At 42.0% G+C, this 25,152-nt stretch overlaps 1 protein-coding gene across 1 annotated transcript in view; it reads right to left on the minus strand.

Moving 5' to 3' along the window:
• Positions 1–846: 846 nt before the first annotated feature.
• LOC133346890 (uncharacterized) overlaps positions 847–25,152 on the minus strand; it is a 77,169-nt gene continuing 52,863 nt past the window's right edge. Inside the window, 15 exon segments of the mRNA XM_061558718.1 lie at positions 847–5,752; positions 6,490–8,443; positions 8,637–8,705; positions 9,038–9,544; positions 9,971–9,984; positions 11,865–11,903; positions 12,492–12,563; positions 13,271–13,304; positions 15,245–15,331; positions 16,623–16,718; positions 17,238–17,420; positions 19,145–19,276; positions 19,731–19,881; positions 20,559–20,605; positions 20,776–20,816. Of these exon segments, the coding sequence (XP_061414702.1) occupies positions 3,984–5,752; positions 6,490–8,443; positions 8,637–8,705; positions 9,038–9,544; positions 9,971–9,984; positions 11,865–11,903; positions 12,492–12,563; positions 13,271–13,304; positions 15,245–15,331; positions 16,623–16,718; positions 17,238–17,420; positions 19,145–19,276; positions 19,731–19,881; positions 20,559–20,605; positions 20,776–20,816 (5,195 nt within the window). The 3' untranslated portion in view covers positions 847–3,983.

The following is a 25,152-nucleotide window of genomic DNA, read 5'->3' on the forward strand; positions in this document are numbered from 1 at the left end:
TACGGATGACAAAAAGTTTAATTTGGTTTCTGTGGATGCGTTTCCCAGTAATCGCACTTAATTTTTCTTCTTTATGCCCTGGTCGCGTGACTGTTTGATGTTTGTGCAAACAGCAGCAGCTGCGCACCAAGCTAATTTAAAGCCATTAATGGGATCTCATGCGGTTATTCTTCACTTTACTGCTGCTTACAAAGACATTACGTGGCTCTCTCAGTTGTGTTCTGGTCGAGAAAATGAAAACAGATTTTACAATATTTAATCTCATTGAAAGATTTTGTTTCGTTACAGAATGCCACTTCACTTTGGGAGGAAGATTCATCTTTATACGCGACTAAAGTTTACTGCAAAGGGGTTTTTTTTTGGCTGTGGTGTACCGAATAGCGGATTACACCACGTGTTGCTCGGCATGATGCCCAACGTTTCGCTCCACGTGTTGGGGGCTTCTTCAGGAACCGAATTTAATTCATTTCCTTAAAAAAAAATCTCTCAGCAGCACGTGGAGCGAAACGTCAAACGATACCGAGCAACACAGTACAATTCAAAAACACATTGGAGAGATTTATCTAAAGTTTTACATACAAGTACTGTGTAATGTGTGTACAGGTGTATGTAAAATTGGTTTAATTTAGCACCTACCGAGATATGCATCACTAGATATGTGCGTGAATATTCTTTGCAGTCTATTCAGTTATTCGGATTGCATAATGTACTGTATATGGTTCACGAAGAGTTCCACAATCATTCACTTAAAACTATAATTATTCACCAAATAATATTTTCTCCAACTGCTGAAAAGGAGCAAAGTAATCGCACCAGTAAGTATAATTTTTTTTGGCCTAATTCTATTTCTCTACAGCCCATTCTGTACACTCTCCAACCCATCAGATGTTAACGCTCATTCGCCGGTACCTCTCTCATCGCGTGCTCTCATGGGAAAAGGCTGCCTTTCACAACACATTTCCAACTTAAACTTTAATAAAACTATTATTCTAAGCTAGATTACACATAGAATCCCGATTGTATTTTGAGGACAATTATCCATCTCCAGTGAGATCTCTGCAGCGTCTTTGCTTGTACACTAATCTCATTTCGACCTCGCTTTTCGTGCCATTGTTATGATGGGTGTTGGCTTATTTCGATGTCGGGCCCCTTGCTCTCTTGTTTCCAGAAATCCCCAGGTGTTCCAATGATTTTCCGATTATTCCCACCAAGAGCCCGCCAAGTCACGGCTTCTGTGTTTCTAGCTTTTGTCAAAATTTCCTCGCGCACACCACAGTTGTCCTTTCATCATCCAAACGTAACCTTCTCTGTACCCTTAATCTGTTTCATAAATTGTATTCAACGGTCTGAATGTAAGACAATTATCCCCAGAGCTACGTGAATCAGACATGTTCTGGTCACTCACGAATAGATCAATGGGGCTGTAACGGAGAGGAAGCGTTTAACCAATGGACGGAAGCTTGACAATATGCTTTATTTTCATACAACGAAAGCAATGGTATTCTGCAATTGAATTTCGCACCTCTCTTTCGACTCGTGTTTGAAATGTAATGATCCCGAAAACAGTAATTGCAATTAAGCAACTTGCTGCTCATCGGTTCATACCACATAAAGTTGCCGTTCGATAGTCTGTCCTGTTCTATTGAAGACATTGACAAAAAGGCTTCTCCCTAAAACATTAATGGAGTCATATTTTTAGGATTCATTATGGAACGTGTCAGAGAGGGCATCCACTGAGGAGTTGGAGCGATGAATTCAGTTCGTGTGGATTGGCTACATCGTATCATCGCGACGGGTGGCGGTGGTTTTGGGTGGCCTTCATCCAGCAGTAGATTGACCCTGACCGATGATGAGGATAAAACGAGTATTTTATCACTAATAATAATAATCTTATAACGAATCAAACCAGGTAATGTCTGCAGACGGCTGTTGCCACATTTCTATACTCATATGAACAGGGCAGGGTTTCTGTAGCAATGATTACATGCGCTCGTTGGATATTGAGAACACTTGCATCAACTACATTGAAATAACGACGAATCGATCCGTCACTGAGTGAGGAACAGCAAGCAGTACAAGCATACAAGTTAAGACTTCCTCGCAGTACGCAGATGCAATGGTCGGTGATGTTTGTGGCTTTCTTTGTGTCAACGTCGCCACCTTGTGTTCATTTAGTGCAACATCATCAAGCACGACTGTGCAGCAATGTCAGACGTGCCGGGGGGGGGAAGCAGATTGTTTTATTTTATATACACACACACATACACTGTATCTAAAAACATAGGATAATGTGAAATCAAGCAATAAAACAAGATAGGTATGCATCGGAGCTCTATTTCTTGAAGCACTCATGTGGCGTCGACCAACATTGTGCGGAACTTATTTTTTTCCCCCTTGCACAGTGACGAACAAATTCTTTCACGATGTAAAATACAATGCAAAGACGTTAATTTATCGACTGGAATGACAGTATTAGTGCTAGGATTAATAATGAACACTGCTTTTTAACGCACTGATAATTCCATACACAAGACGTCATCGTAATTTCTGGACACGACTTTTGATTCGGGAACGGAATCGACATACGGGGGCACACGCAACGTGGATGTGGCTGAAATTCAGGGTTTAAAAATGAATTAAATCAGAGCATATTCTTGGTTCTTTCGGTAAAGTCACGTAGAAAAGACAGCGTCCTAAATTAGGACGCTCTGTTTCTCCACCTGAGGACGGCTGCATTGCGTTGTGGCCGAAACGTCGTGAGAATTGTATTTTTTAATTTTTTTTTTAATTTCCCTTCTACGTGACTTTACCGAAAGAACCAAGAATATGAATCCCTGCAGTCACGAAAGCTATAAATCTAAATAAAATCAGAGCAGTGCATCTCCTCTTCTGTGTACGTTACGTACATCATTGTAATAAGAGTATACGATGCATCTATTCAGGGTTTAGTTCAGCCAGATCTCTCCAAGGCAGAGCTCAAGAATATATTTCCCTGTCAAGCCCCACGCTGTCGAGGAGACTGGGCGTGGTCGAGGGGTTTGAGTGCTTGGGGAGCCTCGGAAGATATTCAAAGAGAAATTAAGCCATGGATTTATCGAAGATCAGAGTTATGTTCAAATGACTGATTGATAACTGGTAAAAAAAAACATTTTACAAAAGAGTAATCGATAGCGAATAACCAACAACCAAAGAAAATAACGTAATGTTTAATCTCAGCAGTAAACTTGTACTTAACGACAAAAAACGCCTATCGGTTTAATAATACATTACCCGGTCAGTGCAAAACCAAACTCAAAGTTGTAATCACAACAAGAGAACAGGACGATATATATGTAAGCCCTCAAAAAATGGCTAAATTTACTCCAAAAGCTCCTCCACAGATCCAAAAACACCATTCCACGCAGAACATTGTCGTTTCTGGTGTACACAAAACACAAAGGGCCGAGCAATGCGGAGAATAAATACAAATATTTGGAAGCTGTGACAGGATTCACGAGAGTGGTATTGTAAAAGGACAGCCTGCCAATGCTTAGCCTGAAGGAATTGGCTGGTGACATCTGCCTTCCAAGCAGATTTATGGAGAAATCCTTTACTCTCCTATTACACAGTAATTAAATAGGGCTTTTTTTTTTACAATGATGTTCATTACGTACATTCTCAAAAACGTAACACTTTGATTGTGCCCAAACAAATACTCTAAAACATGGTCCTTCACAAAAAAACATTGCTCGCATTATAATTCATCGGGAGCATAACTTACGGGGGGAAAAAACATAACAGTATATAAAGAATATGGAATATAAATGTTTATTTTTCAATAAAGTGTCTTCCTGCCGAATTTTATTGGCAGCATGTGTGTAAAAAGATGCTAAAGCACCATAGTACCAGTCTCTAAAAAATAACGTTTTGCATTCCCCCCCCCCTCCTTTCCCCCACACCTTGGTGTTCATTCAACTTTTGGACTGTGCCACATAGCGTCAAAATCACGTATCCGTGTCCGATTTACAGTTTTGGAATTTGTCTCGGAGACTGTGCACACGCCTCAGTTGGCCCGAGGGTTGGCTTCCTGCAGAGGGCTTCGGAGAATCTGCGTCTCCACCTGCCAGGGTGCTCCGCGCGGTCTCAACACTTTTGAGCAGACACCCACCACCGCTGGCTGCGATGCCCGTGATGCCTGCGCTGAACTCCACCGTGATTTCTGCAAATGGTTTTTGTGGAGACTGTCCCCACGAGTTTGCATTCACGGTGAGAATCTTCCTTGCGATGCTTCTGACCGGGACTTCCATGGTGGCTTGTGTCAGTCCAACCTTTCTGGTTGAGGTCATTTCGGGTGACGATGAATTCCCATTGATTAAAATGCGCGAACTGCACGGCAGAGGGGGCCGTGTGGTGATCACGACAGGGTTTTCGTCTTCAGCTCGTTTTACAGATACACTGGGTTGGCATGTGTCGATGTAATTTTCGGAAGGTTTTGGCTGAATAGACATTAAGCAGTCCTGATGGTACATGTTGTTTGTCATCTTTGGTTCAATCACCGCCGTGCTTTGGATGTTACAAGGAACAGTCCTGTCAATGACAACTATCTTTTCCGTGTCTTGTAGAACGATTTCTGAACCACAGTATTGTGTGTGTTTCTCTGTGCTTTCATACAAATGCTCAGTGAGCCAAGATTTGGATGTATCAGAGTCATGTTCTTGGACATGATCTACCTGGTCAGTACTATCAAGAACAGCATTTGGACGAAGCTTCTTCTCTGTATTTATTTCTCCGTCTATCCTGTTTTTGGACGTACCCATACTGACGACAAAATAAGTAACACAATTTTCAACACTTTTGGATGTTGTCAGCTTTAGACTGGATCTCCGTTTGGTCGTTTCAGTTGTGGATTCTTTTGTTCCATCTTTGGTATCCTGAGAAGCCACACATTTTGAGCCAGAATGTTCTATAGGAACGTGAATAACAGAACGAGTGTTGATTGCAATTTTACTTTTTTTATGCTCCAATTCCTTGTCCTTGGTTATAATTTCTGGCTCAGAATTTCTCCGCTCCAGAAGGGAGTATTTAGACTTAAGGTCATGCACAGTGGAACAGGTTTTGTGATCAGAAACCGCAGTCTCCTTTAACATGGTGGCGGCACAAGCAGTGTGTTCTGATGAGGTGGGAGATCTGCAATGATCTGGAGAGAATGGCCGTGGAAAGGCTGTAGACAATTTGCTTTTGTGAGCCGAGTTAGGGAGCGCCTTGCTGTAGCCCGAAAACGAGGAGGACCTAGACAGACCAGAGCTGCAACGGGCATGTGGAAATCCGGCAACAGAAGATCTGTGAGGGCCGAGGGAAGTGACAGTTTGTGGGACAACACATGCTGGTGGTGACACAGGTGGGGGAGACTTAGGAGTGTAGCGATCATAATAAGACCGGCTCTGATCTTTTACAGCACCCGTTGGTGGGAATTGGCCCGTGAAAAAGGTTGGTCGCCGAAATCCAAATGATGATGGCATCGGTGGATTATGCTCATGGCGGTTTGATCTGTAAGGCTGCTGAGGCCCTGTCGTGGGATGTGCCTCTGAAGGGCTGGCCATCAAAGGAGACAGAGGTGGGCTTGTTGGGGTAGGTGAAGATGGCTCACTGATAGAAGTCTGCTTCTTGTTGAGTTTGTTCTTCAAGGCTGCCTTACGTATGTGTTCTGTGGTTGGCAGCATTGACGGGGCAGAATGCTGTTTCTTCATTGTGAGGTAACCGTCAGCTCTTGAACCTTAAATAAGAGAAACAAAATATGCAAGGTAATAAATGATCGATGTATGTCAGAGTTCGTAACTTACTGCTCATAGCAGTGAGCTTAAATTTTCACCGTACCTCCAATGGACCGTTAGACACACGCTAAATAATTGTTGATGAAACTAATAATGATGGTTCACAGCTGATCGTTACCATAATGTTCATGTTAACAATTGAAACTTAAAAGTGGGTGTCTGGCTCAGCGATCAATGTGCTAAGCTGGCACCACTGATATATTATGGGATTGCATTTGAGCATCTGCTCACGATTAAAGCACGTTTTCAAGTGTAGCGATTTGATGGTCTAAGACCGTTCGCCAATAAAAGCATGAAAAAAACCCACCAAATTATATTTGGTTTAGGACTTTATTTGGCAAACTTATACCTCCAAGAATTATATATTTCTGAGTATAATGTGATTAAAGTTTTACTCTGCAGCAGGGCAGGTGGGAAAGCGTCACTCCTTAGTGTGGAGGTCACTTGAAGATATTTCAGAAGTAGTTCTGCTTTATCTCCTTATGCGGACCACTCTCCAACACGGGGTGATTCACTGCTAGCTGCAGAGTTCTATAACGGAAATGTATTTGTCTATTACATGGTTATGTTTACAAATTTGGAATACAATTGAGAAAATGTGTTTAAAAAAATACAATTCACTTGACATTGGAATAAAACAGCACGTGTTTCGTAGACAACACAAGTCAACATCACATACCGACAGTGGCCCCTTGCAGCATCTTGTGTTCCAGCAAAGCCGCCAGCTGCTGGCTGGCCTTCTTGCGCTGTTCTCGGTCTACCTCGTCCCTGTCTGTCTGCGCCTGGGCCTTTAGTCGCTGGTTGTACTGCCTTGCCATGTGCAGCACGTGGGCCCGGCTTCGCTCCTCCTCATCCGTTCTGGCTCTGCTCGTTTGGCCGTTACCGCCAGGGCAAGAGGCTGTGCGTTTGGTAGCACACGTGTCTTTGCGTGTTTTTTTGGCAAGTCTTTCTTGAAAAGTGAACGTCTCTTCTTCTGTATTCTTTGGATGAAATGTGCCGTCATGCCGATTGCAATCTGGGACACGGGTATCGTCTTCCACGATGCTGTGTTGTGATCGTGGCGATTCCTTTGTGCTGTGTGTAGCAGCATCACACTCTGCTTCTTCTTCCTCTTCAATAAACAACGGTTCGAATTTATCAGTGCAATCAGGAAAGTCCTTAATGTCAACGCCCTGTTTTTCATGCCCATCAGAACAACCCAATTCATCTGTTGGTGAAAAGCCATTTGGTCCTAAATTAACACAAGATGTTACATTACTCTGCAATTGTACAGTCTCTGACAAGTCCTGGCCTTGTCGGCCGAGGATGCTATTTGTCGCAGTATCTGGCTCTATCTCTACAGATCCGTCAGCACGTGCACCACCATTTTCAACAAACAACTCCTCACTCTCAGATGTGCGACTAAGTGAAGTGCTACTCGCAAAACTGGAATGAGAGGCAGAATCTGTACAGGTGGGAACTGTGCAAGCACCCGTGACCTCTTCCTGTTGAGGATCCACAGTTGTTGCTTCACCTTCAGAGCCGCTGACGCAGTTTTCTGTTTCAGAGTCGTCATCATCATCATCTTCATGGGAACTTTCATAAGTGCTTTCCTTTATCCTCTCCATGAAATTATTACGCAGCATGTAGGCAATGGACGATGGCTTACTCACAGGCTCCGATGAAACGGTTTGAATGAGAGGATTCAGCTGCTGGTCCACAGTTTCCCACACGGGCTCAAGTCCTGCAGAGTTGCCGCTGTTTCGTAACAGACTTCTACTCGGGGGTTTCAGTTCAGGGCGATGTGCTGAGTTTTTAGCCAGGCTGCTTATTTTTAAAACAGAATTTTTCACAACGCCCTTCGGAATGAACGCCATGCTCTCTCTCTTCTTGGAAACGGGCATTGCCGATTCTTCGTTTAGGTCAAAGTTCTCATAGAAGCTTTTGATCTTTTGCAGGAGGAGCCTATCCTTGTTGTTTAGTGTGGAGAAAGCTCCACTCTCAGCTGCACTTGGGGCTCTATTTTGAGGATTGGGCACGGTTTGGTATCTCTGCAGCTTTGGCCTTTTTACAGTTCCGTTGTACGGTACTTTATCGTTGCCTCCATCAGAAAACAATTCAGCAGGTGCTTGCTTTGGCTCAGTGGCGTGCAGGGTTTCACATGATTGAACAGAAGGATTGGGATCAGACTTTTGCACAAGAGGAGATGCACTTAGAGCGGTGACGCATTCAGTTGCGTCAGAGCATTCCGCATCGGATGGAACATCATGCGACATATCGTTAAAGCTCTTGCTTTCAAACTCTTGTTGTGCTAAAGTGACATTTTCAGGACTTGTGGACCTTGAATTGGTTAGAGTTGCCGAGGTATTTTCTTTCATATGCAAGTTTTCCCCTTCTCCATTTTCAGTAGCAGGCATCAAATCCCCAAGGGAAAAGTGCTCAAGTTTTTCATCATCCATTCCACCGTCATCCATGATTTCATCAGTTAATGCACATGCACCCTTGCTATTGATCAAACTATCCTCTTTATCCATATCAATATCTTCAACTGGCTCAGCACTTTCTGAACAGAAATCGTCAAAGAGAAACGATTTTGAAAATGAAGACTTCAACCAATCCAAATTCAATTCAGACGCCAATAGATCCAGCATCACCTAGCAAGAAAACAGATGAGAGGCATGTCATGTTTACGTTACTAGACAAGTCAAGCACTATTTGCTTGTACGCAAGTTGATATCAGTGAAGGTTAAGAAGATCATGATTACAATTATGATTGATATGATAATCGTGATAATTAAATAATCACAGTGCGTTCTGTAGATATTGTATGAAAGTTAAAGTGAGCACCTGTGCTGATATTGAGGGCTCGAATACAGATTTGACCTCGGATTCTGAATTCTCTGAAACCCCATCGCTCTGTAGGAAGAGAAAAAATAAAACATCTCAGTAAACAGTAAAGCTCTGTAGTACATGTTCACATGCAGTGCACATTCACACGGGGGGGTGGAGCTTTGGCACAAGGGTGAGCACAAAGTGAAACATTTCCTGAATTCAATTCCCAGCTTACATCAGCGGCGGGTTAAATCTGAACTGCTTCTGGCCCCATCTTCGCCAACCTTCACTGACCAGCATGGTGAAAGATGGTAAAGCCTCTCCCAGAGCTGGCATGGCGTGACGAGGCTTTAATCTAAGCAGCATACCGACAAACGGCTTAATTAACATGGACGTTTAACAAGCAATTGGCTTACCCCTCCACAGCTGTCATTCCCTTTACGGAATTTGTCCTCTCCTGGTCGTATCTTGCTCTCACTGCTTGCGCCTTCAAAATTGTGGCCGCCAAAATCATCTCCCCACGCATCGAGCTCGTGCTCACTGCCCCGCCGTGCCGGTGCCGGCAAGCTGTCACAACTCCGGTGTACGTCTCCCCTGCGAGTTCCTTCGCCCGCATCGAGGCTGTCGTTGCTGCAGTGCCTGCGCCTCGCGAGGCAATTATCGCTGCCGCCGTGCCGAGGTCCTCCCGCCGCGGGAGGGCCACCCTTCTCCAGGCCGTACTTCCTGGGGCCCAGGAGCGGGCTGTCCACTTCCAGGCTGGTCATGCTGCCCCGGCTCAGGAGACCGGCCGCCGGCTCAACGCTGTCCAGGCCGTCGCAGCTCGAGTGATGCTCCTGCTTCTCGCAAGTCTCAAGGAGCTCCGAGCTGCTGCTGGGCTCGAACGACTCGCTGTCGCTGAGGAGCTCCCCGACACTGCCTGATCGCTGGGGAGGCACGGCAAATGTCAGGCGTGATGCTTTGTGCGCAGAAACGGAGCATAAGAACACGATCTAGCACGCGTTAGTTTTAGCTAAGCTAAGTTGTGATATTTTCTGTGACAGTCGCTTTTTTTGTAGAGTACATGTTGATTTTTTATTAAGAAGAATTGACAATTCGTATGATGGCCAGTGGTCAAGACTCATGTCGGAGTTGCAGCTAGATGAGAAACGTGCCCAAGAGGACATCCACTCTGAAGGTAGAGCAGTGAAATCAGCTCGTGTGCAAGTGTTCGATGGAATGCTGCATCACGGGACTGTGGGAGATGGTGATGGCTTGGCAGGACCATCATGTGGCCATGGTTTGATCGTGGCTGTTGATGTTTAAATAAACAAGTTATTGCTGCGTATGAACATTTATTGCAATACACTTACCATTCTCAAATCTACTTCAGTCCATCCAGTCACAGTGCAGGATATGTAAATGAAACCAGACATGAAGTCAGCACAGTACAAACATTTCCAATTTCAAAGGGACATTATCATGACGATACTTAAGGATATTTATAAACTTTAGGGCCCTTGTAATTTTATTGTGATTCCATGCCTTTCTTGACTGACCATAGTGACTACAAAAAATATTCATTCTTTGCCTATGTGGCATCATCACAAGCACGGATAATAAAACACTCAACACCTTCATCAATAACACTGCCCAAAAATGAAAAATTGATAGGTGGTATTTCAGGAAATGGCCCTTCTTCATAGCACACTCGAGGCCAGACAGACTGAGTGGATAAGAGTTGGAGATAGTACACAGTGGTCTAGATGTATTGTGACCCCCAATTTATTTCTCTAAAAGTATTTTTTTTTATTAAGGTTTATTTAAAACAGAAATGAATATGCAAAGGAAAAAAATGCGAGGGCTAATATTAATTGGGAGTCACAAGACATCGGAACCACCCTGTACTTTACACCAAGGGGCCTGATAACATTCATATATATTTTTGTTTCCTGATGAACAGTTTTTTAATCGGCATATGAATAGTTTCCTTTTGGTCGCTGTTTGAAGGACACACCCTTCGATAATCAAGGTATTTCTAAATAAACTCACTTGTATTCAAAGAATAATATATAGCCAGCACAATGCATTATGGGAAGAATTGTTTGTGCGAGGTCAATGCATTTTTCGATCACTGTGCTGCCAGATCGGAGTTCAGTATTTCCATAACTGGAAACCAATACGTATTTTTTTGGTCTTTTTGAAATTATATTACAATTGTCCTCTCGTCATCATGTCATGAGATGATGTGTTCATTTGTAACTATTGTACAGCAGCGAAAGTCCATGATGAAGGCTCATGGAAGGAGATAACAATAATTTACATGTATTTATAAGGCGTCTTCCACTAATGATATCTGCACACGTATCAAGAAAATTCCCTTCAAGTGACTTTTTTTTTAAACCACACACTAGGGGGTGCTGCACTTTTCCACCCATCCTGCTGTCGGGGACTTGCTCATCACGTGGCAGTCAAAGGAATATTTAAATAACGAAATCTCACAGCTGGGATTTTAAAACCAATTCTAACACGATAGCCCTTTCGTGGCGACCAGGCTCAGACCATTAACTGACTCCACTTTGAGAACCCAGTTTGACTTCGCAGTGGTGCCACCACGGATTTGATCACGTGATCTCAGTGGCGTCAGCTACTCGTCACCAAACCTACGCACAGCACAAGAACTGCGCACGAGGGGGCGCTCAAAGAGCAGGCTAAGGCGGAGGCCGTTCGAACTTTGTGCTTTCACTGCCATCTGCGTCTTCATTGTCCAACTTCGTTTATGTTTGCCCTCATATATTTGCTCAATCATAGCACGTACAGCATAGGCCTCTATTACATGGCCGCGCAGAGTACTTACACAGATGCCCTGTTTTGTGTCAATAAATAAAGTAATATTTATTCATTGTGGTTGCATAATTAGCTTGTTATACCAGCCCATGATGACCTATTTCGCTAATACTGTCACGAGACTGTAAAGTACACAAGCAGACAGCTGACAAAACATTTGGCATTGTGCCGATAGCAAAACTTTTGTAAGCACAGTAAATGTATATTAATCAACACCCCACAATGTCCCTTTGTTTACCTATATATTGTTTTAAGCCAGTAACATCTTGAAGTGGTTACGTGTTGAAAAAAAGACTAAATTATTTCGTACACTTGCGCTTTGTCTCACTAATTCCTTAAGTACATTTTCGAAGGAATTAATTCTGCAGAGATTACTTAAGTTCACCCTAAACCCACACGGAAACCAGAAACAAAACACACCGAGCGGCTCTAAAGTTCTTGCTTTTCTTGTCGCAGGTTCTAAAAAACGGGAACAAGAACATTTGAAAATGTGAATAATAATGTCACCAAACGCACACTAAATAAAACATTCACAATTATATACTTTCTAAGATATTACTCAGAGCAATTTTGAACCACAGCCCGACAATTAACGTGACACATGCAACACAGGAAATTGCAAAAACTCAATACTGGAAAGTCTGAAAGATGTCAGCAGACACAGCTTAGGGTAACCTGTGTACCAAATCCCATGGCAGTGACGGGGGGAGCTGGAGGGGGAAGAGGCCCCCTGCTGAAAGTTGAGCCTCCCTTGTTAAATCCTTGTAGTACAATTAAGCAGCAATAGGCGTCGAGGCTTTTCCTCAAATACAGTACATAAGGGGCACAAACTGGATCATAATACACGATGGACAAAAGGAGATCATCGTTATTAATTCAGTTAATTCTGCTTAGGGTTTAACATTTGTTCAAAGTTTGTTGAACATTGGCTGTCATGACCCCACTCCCCTAACCTTCCCCCTGAGCTTTTGAATGCCCCCCCCCCGCACCCCCCGTATGTACAGGGTAGCTGTGCTCCCTAACAGCGTGTCGGACGACACAACTGACCTGACTTGCGTCGACCTCTTCGCAAGGCGAAGCTGCCGGTGGAAGGCGGCACAGGCTGTGCGTGAGGCTGATCTGCACGAACAAAGCAAATAAAGGGGACACCCCAAGCATTAGGGCAGGCTCGACGGTCGTACGCTTTATCTATTGCCACGAAATGTCTCTGGAAGCAAGAGAATGTGGCACTCAATGCATAAAGCCCTAGGAACAGTAATTCGCAATGGGAGATTGCGCTGGTGATTTTTCCAACGTTATCATTTAGTTGGTCTCTGATTATAATAAAACAAATTACGCCCCTGTCTTTTGTTTGACCATAGTGTATTACGTCGGAAACTATTCAATTGTCTTCACCAAGCCGTACTAACCAGCGTGGTGAAGTATAGCAAATCACACCTGCAATTTGCGTGGTGCAGGGAGATTTTCATCCAGCAGTGGATATCTAAAGTTGGCTGTATATGTATTATTCAAAGAAAAAGATCCCACATCGATTTTTCTGATAAAGTAAATCACTTAAAGCTACGTAACTGGATATTTACGCTCTTTAAGCATCTGTAGAAGTGACTGTTCTACTTTAAAAGTCATATAATATTTCATCATCGTCACTATTGCCATTTATTATTTATATAGTGTATCATGGTATCATGCCCTGCTCTGCAGATCTGGAGGCGCAAAAACATAGTTAAAACTTGAAGTCAAATATGAAAACATGAAATACTATATTCTAGGTACAAATGATGATTGTGTTTGAACGGACACATTATCGAACACGACACTGTACTTACGGAAAGCGTCCATCTCTAAGATGGCTTGTTTGGCCTACAAAGCAAAGAGATTTGCATCAATGATTACATAAATTTTACAAAAACAAACATAAATGCTGGCTTAAAAGTATTCTGAAATCTGGTGGGCCCACAGTGGAGACTACAAAGGGCAAATTAAAGCAATTTTGTGATCTACAATTTCCTTGAAATGAAGGAAAAACAAATGTGACGTGACCTGACAATGTGAGATGCCCTAGCAGGCCACACTCCTCCACGATCACGTAGTTTTACTCATTCGTGACAATTTCGCTCACACTAACTCCGCTTCTCCGCTGACAAAAAAAAGTTTTTGAAAATAATGCCAGCTCCAATGACCATCTCTGATAAATACACCCATCAATGGTTAAACATCACAGCAATAAAAAACAGTATTTAATATTATAGGCAGTTTATAAATACACATTTTATTATATAGACATTTTTTTTTTACCAAACTCGTGAAATTTTTATTACAGATATAATTTAGAATGTTTTCCTATGCATTAGATATCAGACAATATGTTGACAGGAGAGATGGCTAACCATCGAATAAAGATGGTCACTGCATTGCACGCTTTCAGGTGTGCTTCTGCGGCCATCTGGAATGCCCTTCCTTCCGATATTAGAAAGCCACTGGAGCTATGCACTTTTAAAGTATCTAGATTTCTATAGAACAGTTTTTTGTGTTAAATTTGTTGTCTTTCCCCTGCATCTCAGATTAGCACGGTCGGCTACGTATGGTGAGAAGTTCAACATACTGTACAATACATATGTACGGTGCGAAAGAAGTTCAACATACGCACGTGACTGATTTGAGAGACTATCAAAGAGAATACTGCAGATATAAACACCAACGAAAAGAACCTCATCTTTCATTTCATCTCTGCATTCCTCAGTGATCACAGATAACCTCCAATATATGGCTCCCTCATAATTCACACGAAATATATTTTTAAAAAGGCTTAATAAAATAGGCTTATTCTTACTCGTCCATGAAATATCTCATTATTTTAGCACAAATATCGTAGTTAAAGATGTATAAATATGTCATATGACACTATGTTATGTGTTATTGAGTGCGGCTGAATATTCTTCATAGAATAATTATTATAACGTATAATGCATAGAAATATCAGAGCATTCTCATGACACCCTATACAAGACAATCATAATTAACAGTGTTGTGAAAGGATAATGAAAATAATTATATGATAATCATGTACATTGTATATAAAATTAGGTCACAATTGCAATATATATGTTGCATTTTAACAAGTACTTACATTCCAAATACTTAAAAGTTTAGTCTAAAAATGTTAGACCTGCATTTGAGATGAATATGCTGCCAAAGTATGATGCAGCAATATCGATTATTATCATGCAGTCATGGTCAACAAACAGAAGGGGGAAGCGTTTTTTAGCACCGTGTGTATGTTAAACTTCTTTCGCACAATACCTAGCCAACCATGCTAATAGGAGGCACGTAACATGACTCATGCTACACTCATCATAACCGCCATATGCCACTCATAGGCCACTGTAGACTGCTCAATCCATGAGTCAGTTAGCCATCACCTCACTCTTTGTGTGGAAGGAATCCGGTGAGTAAGTTCGACAGGCCACTTCACAGGCCAAGCAATACTCAACATGTGCCGCCACGTCATCCCCGATGCCTGGTACTTGTTACCATTAGACTTTAGCGGTGGCCTCTCATGCCGACGTGAGAAATGGGCTGACGGAACGAAACCTCAAACGTTTAAGAGCAAGAGGTTGTGTTTAAAATGAAATAAAACTAGTGAGTGTATGGCTCAGCGTGAAAGATTTACGTACGTGAGGGAAAGAAGAGGTCTGGTTAAAGTCTGACAGTGCATTGTTCCTTTTACATCAGACAATGACGTGCCGGGTCAGTTATGAGAATACGTGCAGGCTGAGCGTTTCAACAGCAGCAGCGGTCACCTTGAGTGGGATTTTTCCTGGGTGATTCTCTAGGATGAGCCGTTTCAATTCGTGGATCCAGAGCCTCTTTTCATCAAAGGAGCGTGCCTGAAATAACAATATTAAAGTTCACAGACACACCATGATCGGGGTGTACCCAGGGCTTAGTTTAAGCTGGGTCTGTCTGGGTCGAAGACCCCAAACATAAGTTTTGCACCTGGCATACTGCATCCAGTATAAGTATTGCAATGGCTTTGGCTGTTAGTCACGTGCCTATTTCAGTCCACGAGTGACCCCGAAAATATTGCTTGAGAAATGATGCCCTGGGTGTAACTTGTCATGAAACGGTTTGGGCACATGTCAAGCCGCATAGAACCGAGAATAAGGAAAACACGAGGATACTTTGTAATTTCCATTTGTGAACGTGGAGAAAGTATCTCAGCCAAAAAGTTGATATTAATGTTTTCCTCTAATGAGTTGTGGAAATTTCAGCATGTTAAAAGTAAAAAACCAGAGCAATAAAATGCATAAGTTATAGCAACTTTGTGATTTATTAACCAAAAAGGAAACATTTAGTTTGACGGCCCAATGTAGACATCACAAGTTAACTTTGGCAGAAAGATCGTGTTGTGAGAACCAATGTAATTCTGTATTGCTTGATAATAATATACAATACACACACACGCGCGCATATGCTATATTAATTAACATTCATGAAAAATTTAATGTGAAGATATTTCAGCTTCCATTACTGAAATATGACTTGTGTACGTATCGAATGTACTATGAAGCTATCAAGAGCTGATTGGTCAATACCGGTCACTCGATCAGATTACAGTTCAACCTAACCCATCCACGTGATATTACACATCTACGCACCTAAAGGCAAGGTGTCTGCACAATATCAACCAGTCAGAAGATTCTTGATCCCTGGAGGGAAATGACCTCAGATTTTGGCTGGCATCGGCCACCCCTGCTGTTCCGAGCGTTTATTACTTCCTGAACCCGAGAGGCAATCCATCTCTCAGCGGTCTCCTCCCAGGAGGCAGTGTTTCACGGGACGGCTCTACCCCTCGGCATTTGTGACCGGCCGTTTGCGTGTTGGCGCAATGCGAATGGAGGAGGTCACATTTGCAAGCAATTTCTCAAGATTGTGAACAACTTGCTAAGCAAACAAAATTCAAATTCTTCACGCAAACCCACAGCCAAACACACATGTAATTAGTTGAAACTCAAAACACGATTACAACCGTAGATACACAGACGTTAAGACCAAATCGTACTTGTGATGCTATCATAAAAGCATACGCAGTGATGCATAATAGCCGTCTGCAAAGTGAGATCATGGCTCTTAAAAGAGCACGAGGAATGCATCGGAGATGAAGGATGCTGAGCCAACCTGCACTGTGTGCTGAATCTTGCTGTTTTTGAAGTGGCGGACGCTGAAGCTGAGAGGCTCCTTGGGAACGTGTTCCACAAGCATGAGGTTTGAGCACTGAGGGACCATAGAGGATGTGTGAACATCAACACTTTGCCAAACAAAGACCTCACTCCAAGCAACATTTGCATAACCGCAAAAAAAAAAAATCGGCTAAGTGTTAACCAAGATCACTTCATAAATAGAGGGGGAAGTCGATTATAAGCACAGTTCTAATATAAGCAACGCATCGTTACATCACACCGATAGGGAGAAAGTTAGGGGTAACTTCAGATGCAACGCATACTTTGGTATATAAGCACAGCTGGGCCTTCTCCCAAGGGGTGTGCTGTTATTCAGATGTTACAGCACTGCATTTATTATTTTTTTGTCAGGAGATTAAGAGGTTGCCTTCCGTGTTCTGCTTTGTTAAATGCTGTACAAGATTTCCCATTAATTTCAAATGACATCGTTACAAAATATCCTTAGCCTTGGACTCGTTGGATTGGCCTGTGGTTTCTCCTTCGCCGACCCCTAGGCTTATCCCCCTGTGCCCGTTTGCTCCTTCCTGTGCGACTCGCACACCGGGCTGCTCACCAGGATATGTGCCTTGTAGGCGTAAGTGTCGTCGCGTCTCTTGGTGAGCAGGAGGATGCAGTGGAAGAGGAAGAGGGAACGCTCGTGCCGTGCACGGTGCACACGGAACGTGCCCTCCAGGACCAGCTCGCCGTAGCGGCACAGCTCCGGGCCCTGCCACTGCACCAGCTGCGCCTGTATCTCCTGCAACCCGCGCGGCGGTCGCAACGGTACAAGTCATGCATTCCCATCGTACTCCCCTGATTACTTTTGAAAGTACGTTTGGTAATTGGGCTTTACAGCTGCTTGTCCTATGGAACTATGCATGTTTCAAATAATGTGGCTTTTTTGTTGGCCGAATCTACATAAACCATTTCAGCTAATAGGTCGGAGGTGGAATGAACAGGTTTGGAGCCTTAGCGGGGGTTAATTACGTTGTTGAGAAGGTAAGAGAGGCAAGACCTAGATGCTTGGGCACGTGTTGAGAAGACACAAAGAAGGTGGATTAGATTGGCCATGGAGATGACACTGGTGTAGGACAGGAGGAGGAGAGGGAGACCGAGGGCAGGGTGGATGGATGTCGTGGAATGAGTTACGAAGATGGCAAATGTGATGAGAGAAGAATGACAGAATAGATGTGAGCTGTGGCTGAGCATTGAACTGGGGCTGCTGAGTTAGCGTGCCAACCACTGTACCACCGTACCACCACTCCACCTACTGCTCGATAGGCCTTCAAAAATATTTTGGCAAAATATTTTGACACCGGTGATATATTATTTACATTTGAAATTGAATATATTGAAACTGTGCATAATATAAAATATAAGTGCCTCTCTGTTCTGTTTGGTCACCGTAGATTGACATTACTCTGCAGTAATTGAGTTTATCATAAAAAAAACCCAACATTCACTTGCGACAAAATGGCATTAAAAACAGCTGTGCTTTTCAGTTTTTCTAAGCAGACCGCATGCCAGAAATTCCAGCTCTATTTGGTCCCTGATGCATTAGGGCTCTGTAACATTTTTTTTAGTTTGCAGTTCAAATCTGAGCCATTTGTCTTGTTTTGTGGAAGGCAGAGTTTCATTTAACAGGATGTATTGGTACTTATTGCACACACACACAAAAATCCAAGCTGTAAATTGTAATTACTGTAACTGAAATCCACAACTCACATGATACCCAGAAAGGCAGCAAACATACATTACAAATCAGCAACTCGCTAAGGCCAAGACACACGAAACAATCACTCGAATGCTTTGGTGAAATGAATCTGCTCGTGAACTCATGGAAGATTTTCCTTTGCCATCTAACGAAACCATCAATGATAAGACGTAACTTTGAACGAGCAGCAAATTAATTGAAAGCAGCTTTCAGTAAATAACATGAATGTGCATGCTTGGCAATTCCCAAATTCCACGTCCTGTGCAGTATTATAATAATCATCATTATCAGTAATTGTCTACCCACTGCTGAATAAAGGCTTCCTCATGCTTTCATCGGTCATGGGGCCTGTCTGACCATACTTCAGTGCGGGTTGGTGAAGACAGCGTAATGTTGCCTTGCCTCTCGCCGAGTACATATCTGGTGTTGGGTGCCCCGATCTAGTACAAACACTCAGGTCTTAAAGTCTCTCAAACCTTTTCGCCACATCAAGGCAGTGCCACAATAAAGAAGAACCACTCGTACCATTGGCATAATACATCGCCTAGTATATTGTTCAGTTTAATGCAGGACTATGCAGTCAGCAGAGAACCCCATTGTTGCCCTGTACCCATGCTCTAACAACTATGCTCGCACTGACAGGGGTGTATGGGAAGGCCGTCATTCAGCAAGCCATTGATAAAAGGGGCTGTACGTGTACGTTCACATGAGTTCGGCGGGACTCCCCACGTGACCGCTGAAGCGAGTCATTGTCAAGCGGCACAGACCTGAACGCGGGCGGCGTGCTCGTGCTTGCGCTTGATGTCGTTGATGTGCCACGCCACGCTGGTCATGGTGGCTGTGGCCTCCTCGATGACCTCCATGCCCTCCGCAAGGCCCTCGTAGTGGTTCGCTATTTCCTGCAGCCACAAAGGTAAAGGTAGACTTAAAGGTGCCGCCCTGCAATTTTGCTTGCTCATGCCACTGCTGGTGGGAAGGGCCTCCAAGAGCTCTCGAGAGAACCGTTTCTAAGATAATATTTAGGCCTGCTCCTCCACACCAACCAGAGGTCAAAGGGGCCTGCTGATCAACTAACTGTGGATTACCCAATTATACTCCTGGGTGGACAGAGGCAGGGGAAATTTAGAAAATTGTACCATTGTTTCAACTGCCACTCCGGAAACCTCTGGATTTCATGTTTAGTGAGCTGACCATTAACACAATGGCACCCACCCATTTACAGCATTCATCAAGCTCAGTGCGAGCTTTGAGGAAACATTTGAACTAACAATCTAAGTTGATGACATTGATAAAATAAGCACGTGGAGTCCGACAATGGCTATGAGAGGCCCTGTGCACGTGGGCATGACTCACTCGCAGCAGCAAGTGGTATTTAAGGATGCGCTGCACGGGCTTCAGCAGGTAGCACCCGAGCGGCAGCGAGTGCTTCAGCGACGCTTGCACCTCCCCGAAGAACCGGGTCATAACGGCGCTGCGTGCGCACTCGTTCAGCACGTCTATGGCACTGCAGGGCACCACAACACAGAATCAGGATCTTTTTCACAGATACCCAGTTGGGGCACGGGGTCAGAAAGTTACAAGAACAAACAATATTAAAACACAAAAGGAGGGCAAGGTATAGGAATCGTAAACAAATCAGTAAAAATAATAATAAAAAAAATCTATGTTTATTTCACCAGGTAAAGCCAACTCAGCGAATAGCTTCTTTTTCAGAAGTGATGCGGCCACAAATTATTTCTCAACGAAGTGGCTTATCACGTGGAAATTTATAGCAGCAAAAATAACCCACATTCATCGTCTTAGCATCTTCATCGAATTTTTTATTTTTGTTAACGTATTCATGGTACGGAAAAAAGCATTCCCTTGTCATGTTTGTGTTTACGAATAATGAACGTAACTTTTAATTTACTGCTCTGTATCCATGATGATTGTAAACAACTAGTTTAAGCACTTCATAACAGCTTTATGGATATAAAATAATAATAATAAAACTTAGACAAATTTGCATACTCAAGAATGATATTTAAGATCGGGTTATTTGGGCCAACTATTTTAGTGTATTGCCATAGAAGTTATTTTATTCATAACATTTTAAATCCATTATACCACCCTGCCATAGTGATAACTGGAATTCACGAAAAAAACAGATAATATTATAAATAAAGGAACATGTATGCTTACTTTGGATAGTTCATACAGTACTGGGTATATATGTGAAAGGCTTCATTCTGCAGAAAAACAACAAGGCAAAGATAATTCAAGTTAGCGACAACAATGTTACACGCATGAACAAGTCAGAATGTAAACAAGTCCAGAAATATTCCGGATCATAAATGCATATAATGTTTTTTTTTTAATTAGGCGATGTGCCACTTCATGAAGACGCTGAACGAATCACCGATGGACACATGAAGTTTGAAGAAACCCTGAGCATGATTCCTAAAAGGACAACATACACCAATGATATTGATAATGTTCATTTCAAAACTGGAAATATGAATAGGATGGGGAATTTAATTATGCGAATGACAGGTCTGCAAGATGATGTATCTTTAAAAAAAACTACATGTACCAAGGTAGTACATGTAATAATAAGAGGAATTTACAGCTCTTTGTCAATACACTGATTAAAAAGTTGGTCATGGAATAGTTTGAGCATGCTTTACCACTCTAGTCAATGCACATTGATGAAGGTGGCAGCCAGGACCGGTGAAGATACTCACAACTGATGTTAGCCATCTGTGCGAATCAAACGTGGGTAACCGGAATCATAAAATGGAGTGCAAACTGTTATGGCAGCACTCCGCCATGTATTAAGGAATAACAACAATGAAATGAATAGCCAGCTCACATTGTTGTCAAAATATGCCTTTAAAGATTATTTAGGACAATTTTAAAGATTATTTAGGTAATGTTTCATCGAGTCTAGAGCAGCACATCTTACGTGGGAAGGCACACGTTGGAGATTAATGTGTCAGGAGAACGCTAAAACTGTCAAAGTAATGTTCCCAAGAGTGAAAACATGTTTTTATATTCTGCTATCTTCTCCATAATTTAAAGATCACAACCCGAAAACTCATACTCCCAAACCTTGAACCTCTTCCAAGCAACACAGTCCATGAACAAAGCCTGAAGTAAAAAGCATTAAAAGACGGAATGCTGATTTTACATATTATGTAAATATGTAAGTCAAAATCACGACATTTTACTCAGGATGTGTTCATGCAATCTCTAACTGCTCCTGCATGTCTTGTCTATAATTGATAAATAAATGGCTTAGCACAGCAGGGAAGCACACAAACATGAGAAGATCAAACTAAAGGAGGCAATTTGGCAAGGGTATTGACCATGTAATTTAATAGCCAAGTAGGGCAATTGGAGTATCCGGAAAGAATAATAAGATCTACAGGGGGTAAAAGCTCCCGGACTTGTCTATTTTAGCCACCGTGGCAATGATGCCACCCACGTGGCTACTGAGAGAGGATCATCACGGCTCATTAAACAAGGGTTAAGACTAAATTTGCGACATTTACGGGCTGCAGATATAATAGATTATCCACGAATTAATAAAATTGACACAAGTATTTGTCTGTTCATGAGTTAGGCTTCCAGCACTCAAAAATATAATTCGTGTAAAAATTGTTCTCCAACACATGTTGGAAAGCACAGTGGAAACTAGAATAAAATAAAAGTGTAAAAAAATAAGACATGATAAAGCAAACTCAAGGCACTATTAAATATACATTGCCATAACAGGATTGAAAGACAATTATCGAGGGATATTAAACCACACACAATATCAATCATGTCAGCTCGGTCTGAGCTTAACTTACATTATCTAGTTAAGCCGCGGCTCATGGACATGCACACGCAAGGTTAGCTCTGAAGTATATTTTGTAATGTCAACATACCAAACAGTAAACAACGGTAATGGGAACAACATGGGCGTTCCACCGTTCTGCACAAGAAAATCCTACTTAGCACTCCTGTGCGTGAGTGATTGCTAGCAGGTCAGACAGGGAGTCGCTGGGGGGTACACGAGCAGACTGACAATAATCGTGGCCTCATTTGCCACAAACATGTAGTCGCACTGCACGCACACCTCCCACACAAATAAGTATGCACTTGCAATTTCGAAACGTAAATATTTCCTTAAAATTGTGAACAGTATGGATGTATGTATGTACAGTGAACTCTAGATCGTGTAATATAATCTCAGTCAGTATGTCGATACATGTAATGTAGCGATGAAAGGTAAATGTATAAACGTAACTATTTGCATATTAACGCTTTGAAATGTGCGGCATATAACATTCACACACACACACACACACGTGCCTGCACTCACGCACAAAAAACATTACGAGTAATCTCTTAAAGCATTCCCACATTTAAACATTTAAATAAACTCTCTCAGAAACGAAGTCACTGCTGCCATAAATAAGGCAGAAAACTCAATTTGTGTTCCCTCACTAGGAGCTCCCAGAGAGCTCAAATGCCCCATAACTTCGCACTGCTCTGGTCACAGGCATTTTCAGTTTTGGGGGAAAATATTTTTTTTTTGGGAAAAAACATGTTAAAAGTGAGTCCATGGCAATGCTGAAATATTAAACGTGAATCAATGGGAGATGTTCAAGGAAGATGTGAGGGCAATTATACATGATGGAAAGGATTTATTTTTTCATGACCAAATTAGATTTAAAAACCAGAATGATTTAAAGTTGCAATAGGCTGGACAGAGAACAGACTGCCTGTCAGGGCATATGCCATGTAAAAATTGGTGTTGCAGAGTAACAGCCAAATCCAAACTGTAGCAGCCTTTGGCAACGATGGGCAATGTATTTCATCTGATGTTTTGCAGTTAAACAAATATATATAAATGACTAGCTTCATGCAGCAAAAGAAAAATGTTACGATAAAAAAAAAAACTAAATTGACATAAACACGTAATATTGGTTGGTATTTCCTTAATTGTTGGAGAAATATGAGGAAAGTCAAGTTTGTATACCATATTTCATTAAAATAAAGATGGCAATTTGTTATCAAGGTCAAATCATCAGTGCAAATACGTTGATACCACCACACCTCGTGATTGCTACCTTCTGGCGCACCCTTACATAAGTGGTAAAAAGAGGTCAAGGAGTAATATGATTGATGAAAAAGTTTATATTGCTCGACCATTAAAGTAGAACTATAAATTGCGATTAACGGGATCTGCTTCGGATTATTATGTATTGTGTAGAACTGAGGTTTACCTCAGTTGCCAGTAACTCCACGAGCACGATCTCAATTTGCAAATGGGGAAATTAAAATGACGGCATGAGGCCTTCAATTTGGCTGCCGCGTTGAATTCCTGCTGTTCGCACTTGGAATGCGCATGCACAGCAAGCACGCTAACCACCGAGAAACACCATCGTTCTGTTGGCAGTGTTAGACAGGAAACCTTCCCGTGGAATCTTGAGCAATTCATAATTTAAGCTGTCACTTAGGAAAATTGATGTTTGATAACGTTCCAAAAAAGGATAGGGGTGTATTTGAAATAATTGTACTTCATTTTGAAAGTAATCCCTGTAATACATCTGGTATCTGTAATAACCTCTCTGTGAACTAATCGTATGTTTAATAATGTACTGCCCTTGTCAGAAAGTGGAATGGGGCCTTGGCCGAGGCAAAAGCAGTGCATTATTCACATCCAATGTGGTTTCTCAGGTTGGAATGCTGTGAAAAGCCCTCGAGTGGTGCAATACAGCAGCCCCAGCAGCTCCTTCGCAATGCAGTATTATCTCATCTGATAGAATTGTTGGCTTAAAAAAGATCAGTGTCACATATTAAAGTAGTGTATGTGACTAAATGGCTCTCCATTATTGAAATGACACAAAGACACAATCCAGTCAGGTGGTACTTTGTCAGAGTATTCACACTCACGACACAACTCTCGGGTCAATAAAACCAAGTGCAACTTCTTGCTTGGGAAGTCAACAATGGTTTTACATTACTACTACTACTCAACAATGGTTGTTGTTTGGTTAGAATGGTCTCCCATCATAATAATTTTTAATATCCACCACTGGATCAGGCCTGTCAGTGGAGATGGAAAGCACCCTCCCGTTTATCTGAGCATGGAGACGTTACAAGACCTTTGAAAATACAACAAATTTGGGTACATGCAATAAGTGAATAAGTTGATATAAAACAGATGATACAGCGGTACCAGGCACGAGTGAGACATCTCTGCAGATTCTCTCAAGGCATTATGCACATTTTATTAAATAATACTACTCTGACATTGTTCAGGAAATACATTAAACATAAACAGAGATTGTAATATTTCTTAGATATGCTAAATCAAATTAATACACTTTATATATGTACACACAAGCACGAATAAGCGTCGAAAATGTTACTTATTGAAATTATTTCTACATTCAGTAACAGTTCACACAGATGTGAATGTTTTTAGACATTTATGAAAATGTATTTCAAAGCATGAAATGTTTTTTTTAATTTTAAATCATTTAAATAATTAATAGACAACAAGCAACTGTCGTGGTAAACATGGAAAAATCAATTCAGGATAAGTTTACATTTGACAGTGAGGTAATGGCTAAGTATAATGTTAAGACAACACAAACTATGAACGCAAGCACTGTGTGTAACTTGTGTGGCTGGCATCTGTTTTTCCAGATAAAACAGAACACAGTTTCCTATTAATGAGAGAATTGCAGATTTACAGACACTATTTAAAATAGCAGGAGTGCATTAGAAGTAACAATTC

Source organism: Lethenteron reissneri, chromosome 25 (genome assembly GCF_015708825.2).
Source record: "Lethenteron reissneri isolate LAM-NWPU_2019-01 chromosome 25, ASM1570882v1, whole genome shotgun sequence".
In the NCBI taxonomy this organism is placed as follows: Eukaryota; Metazoa; Chordata; class Hyperoartia; order Petromyzontiformes; family Petromyzontidae; genus Lethenteron; species Lethenteron reissneri.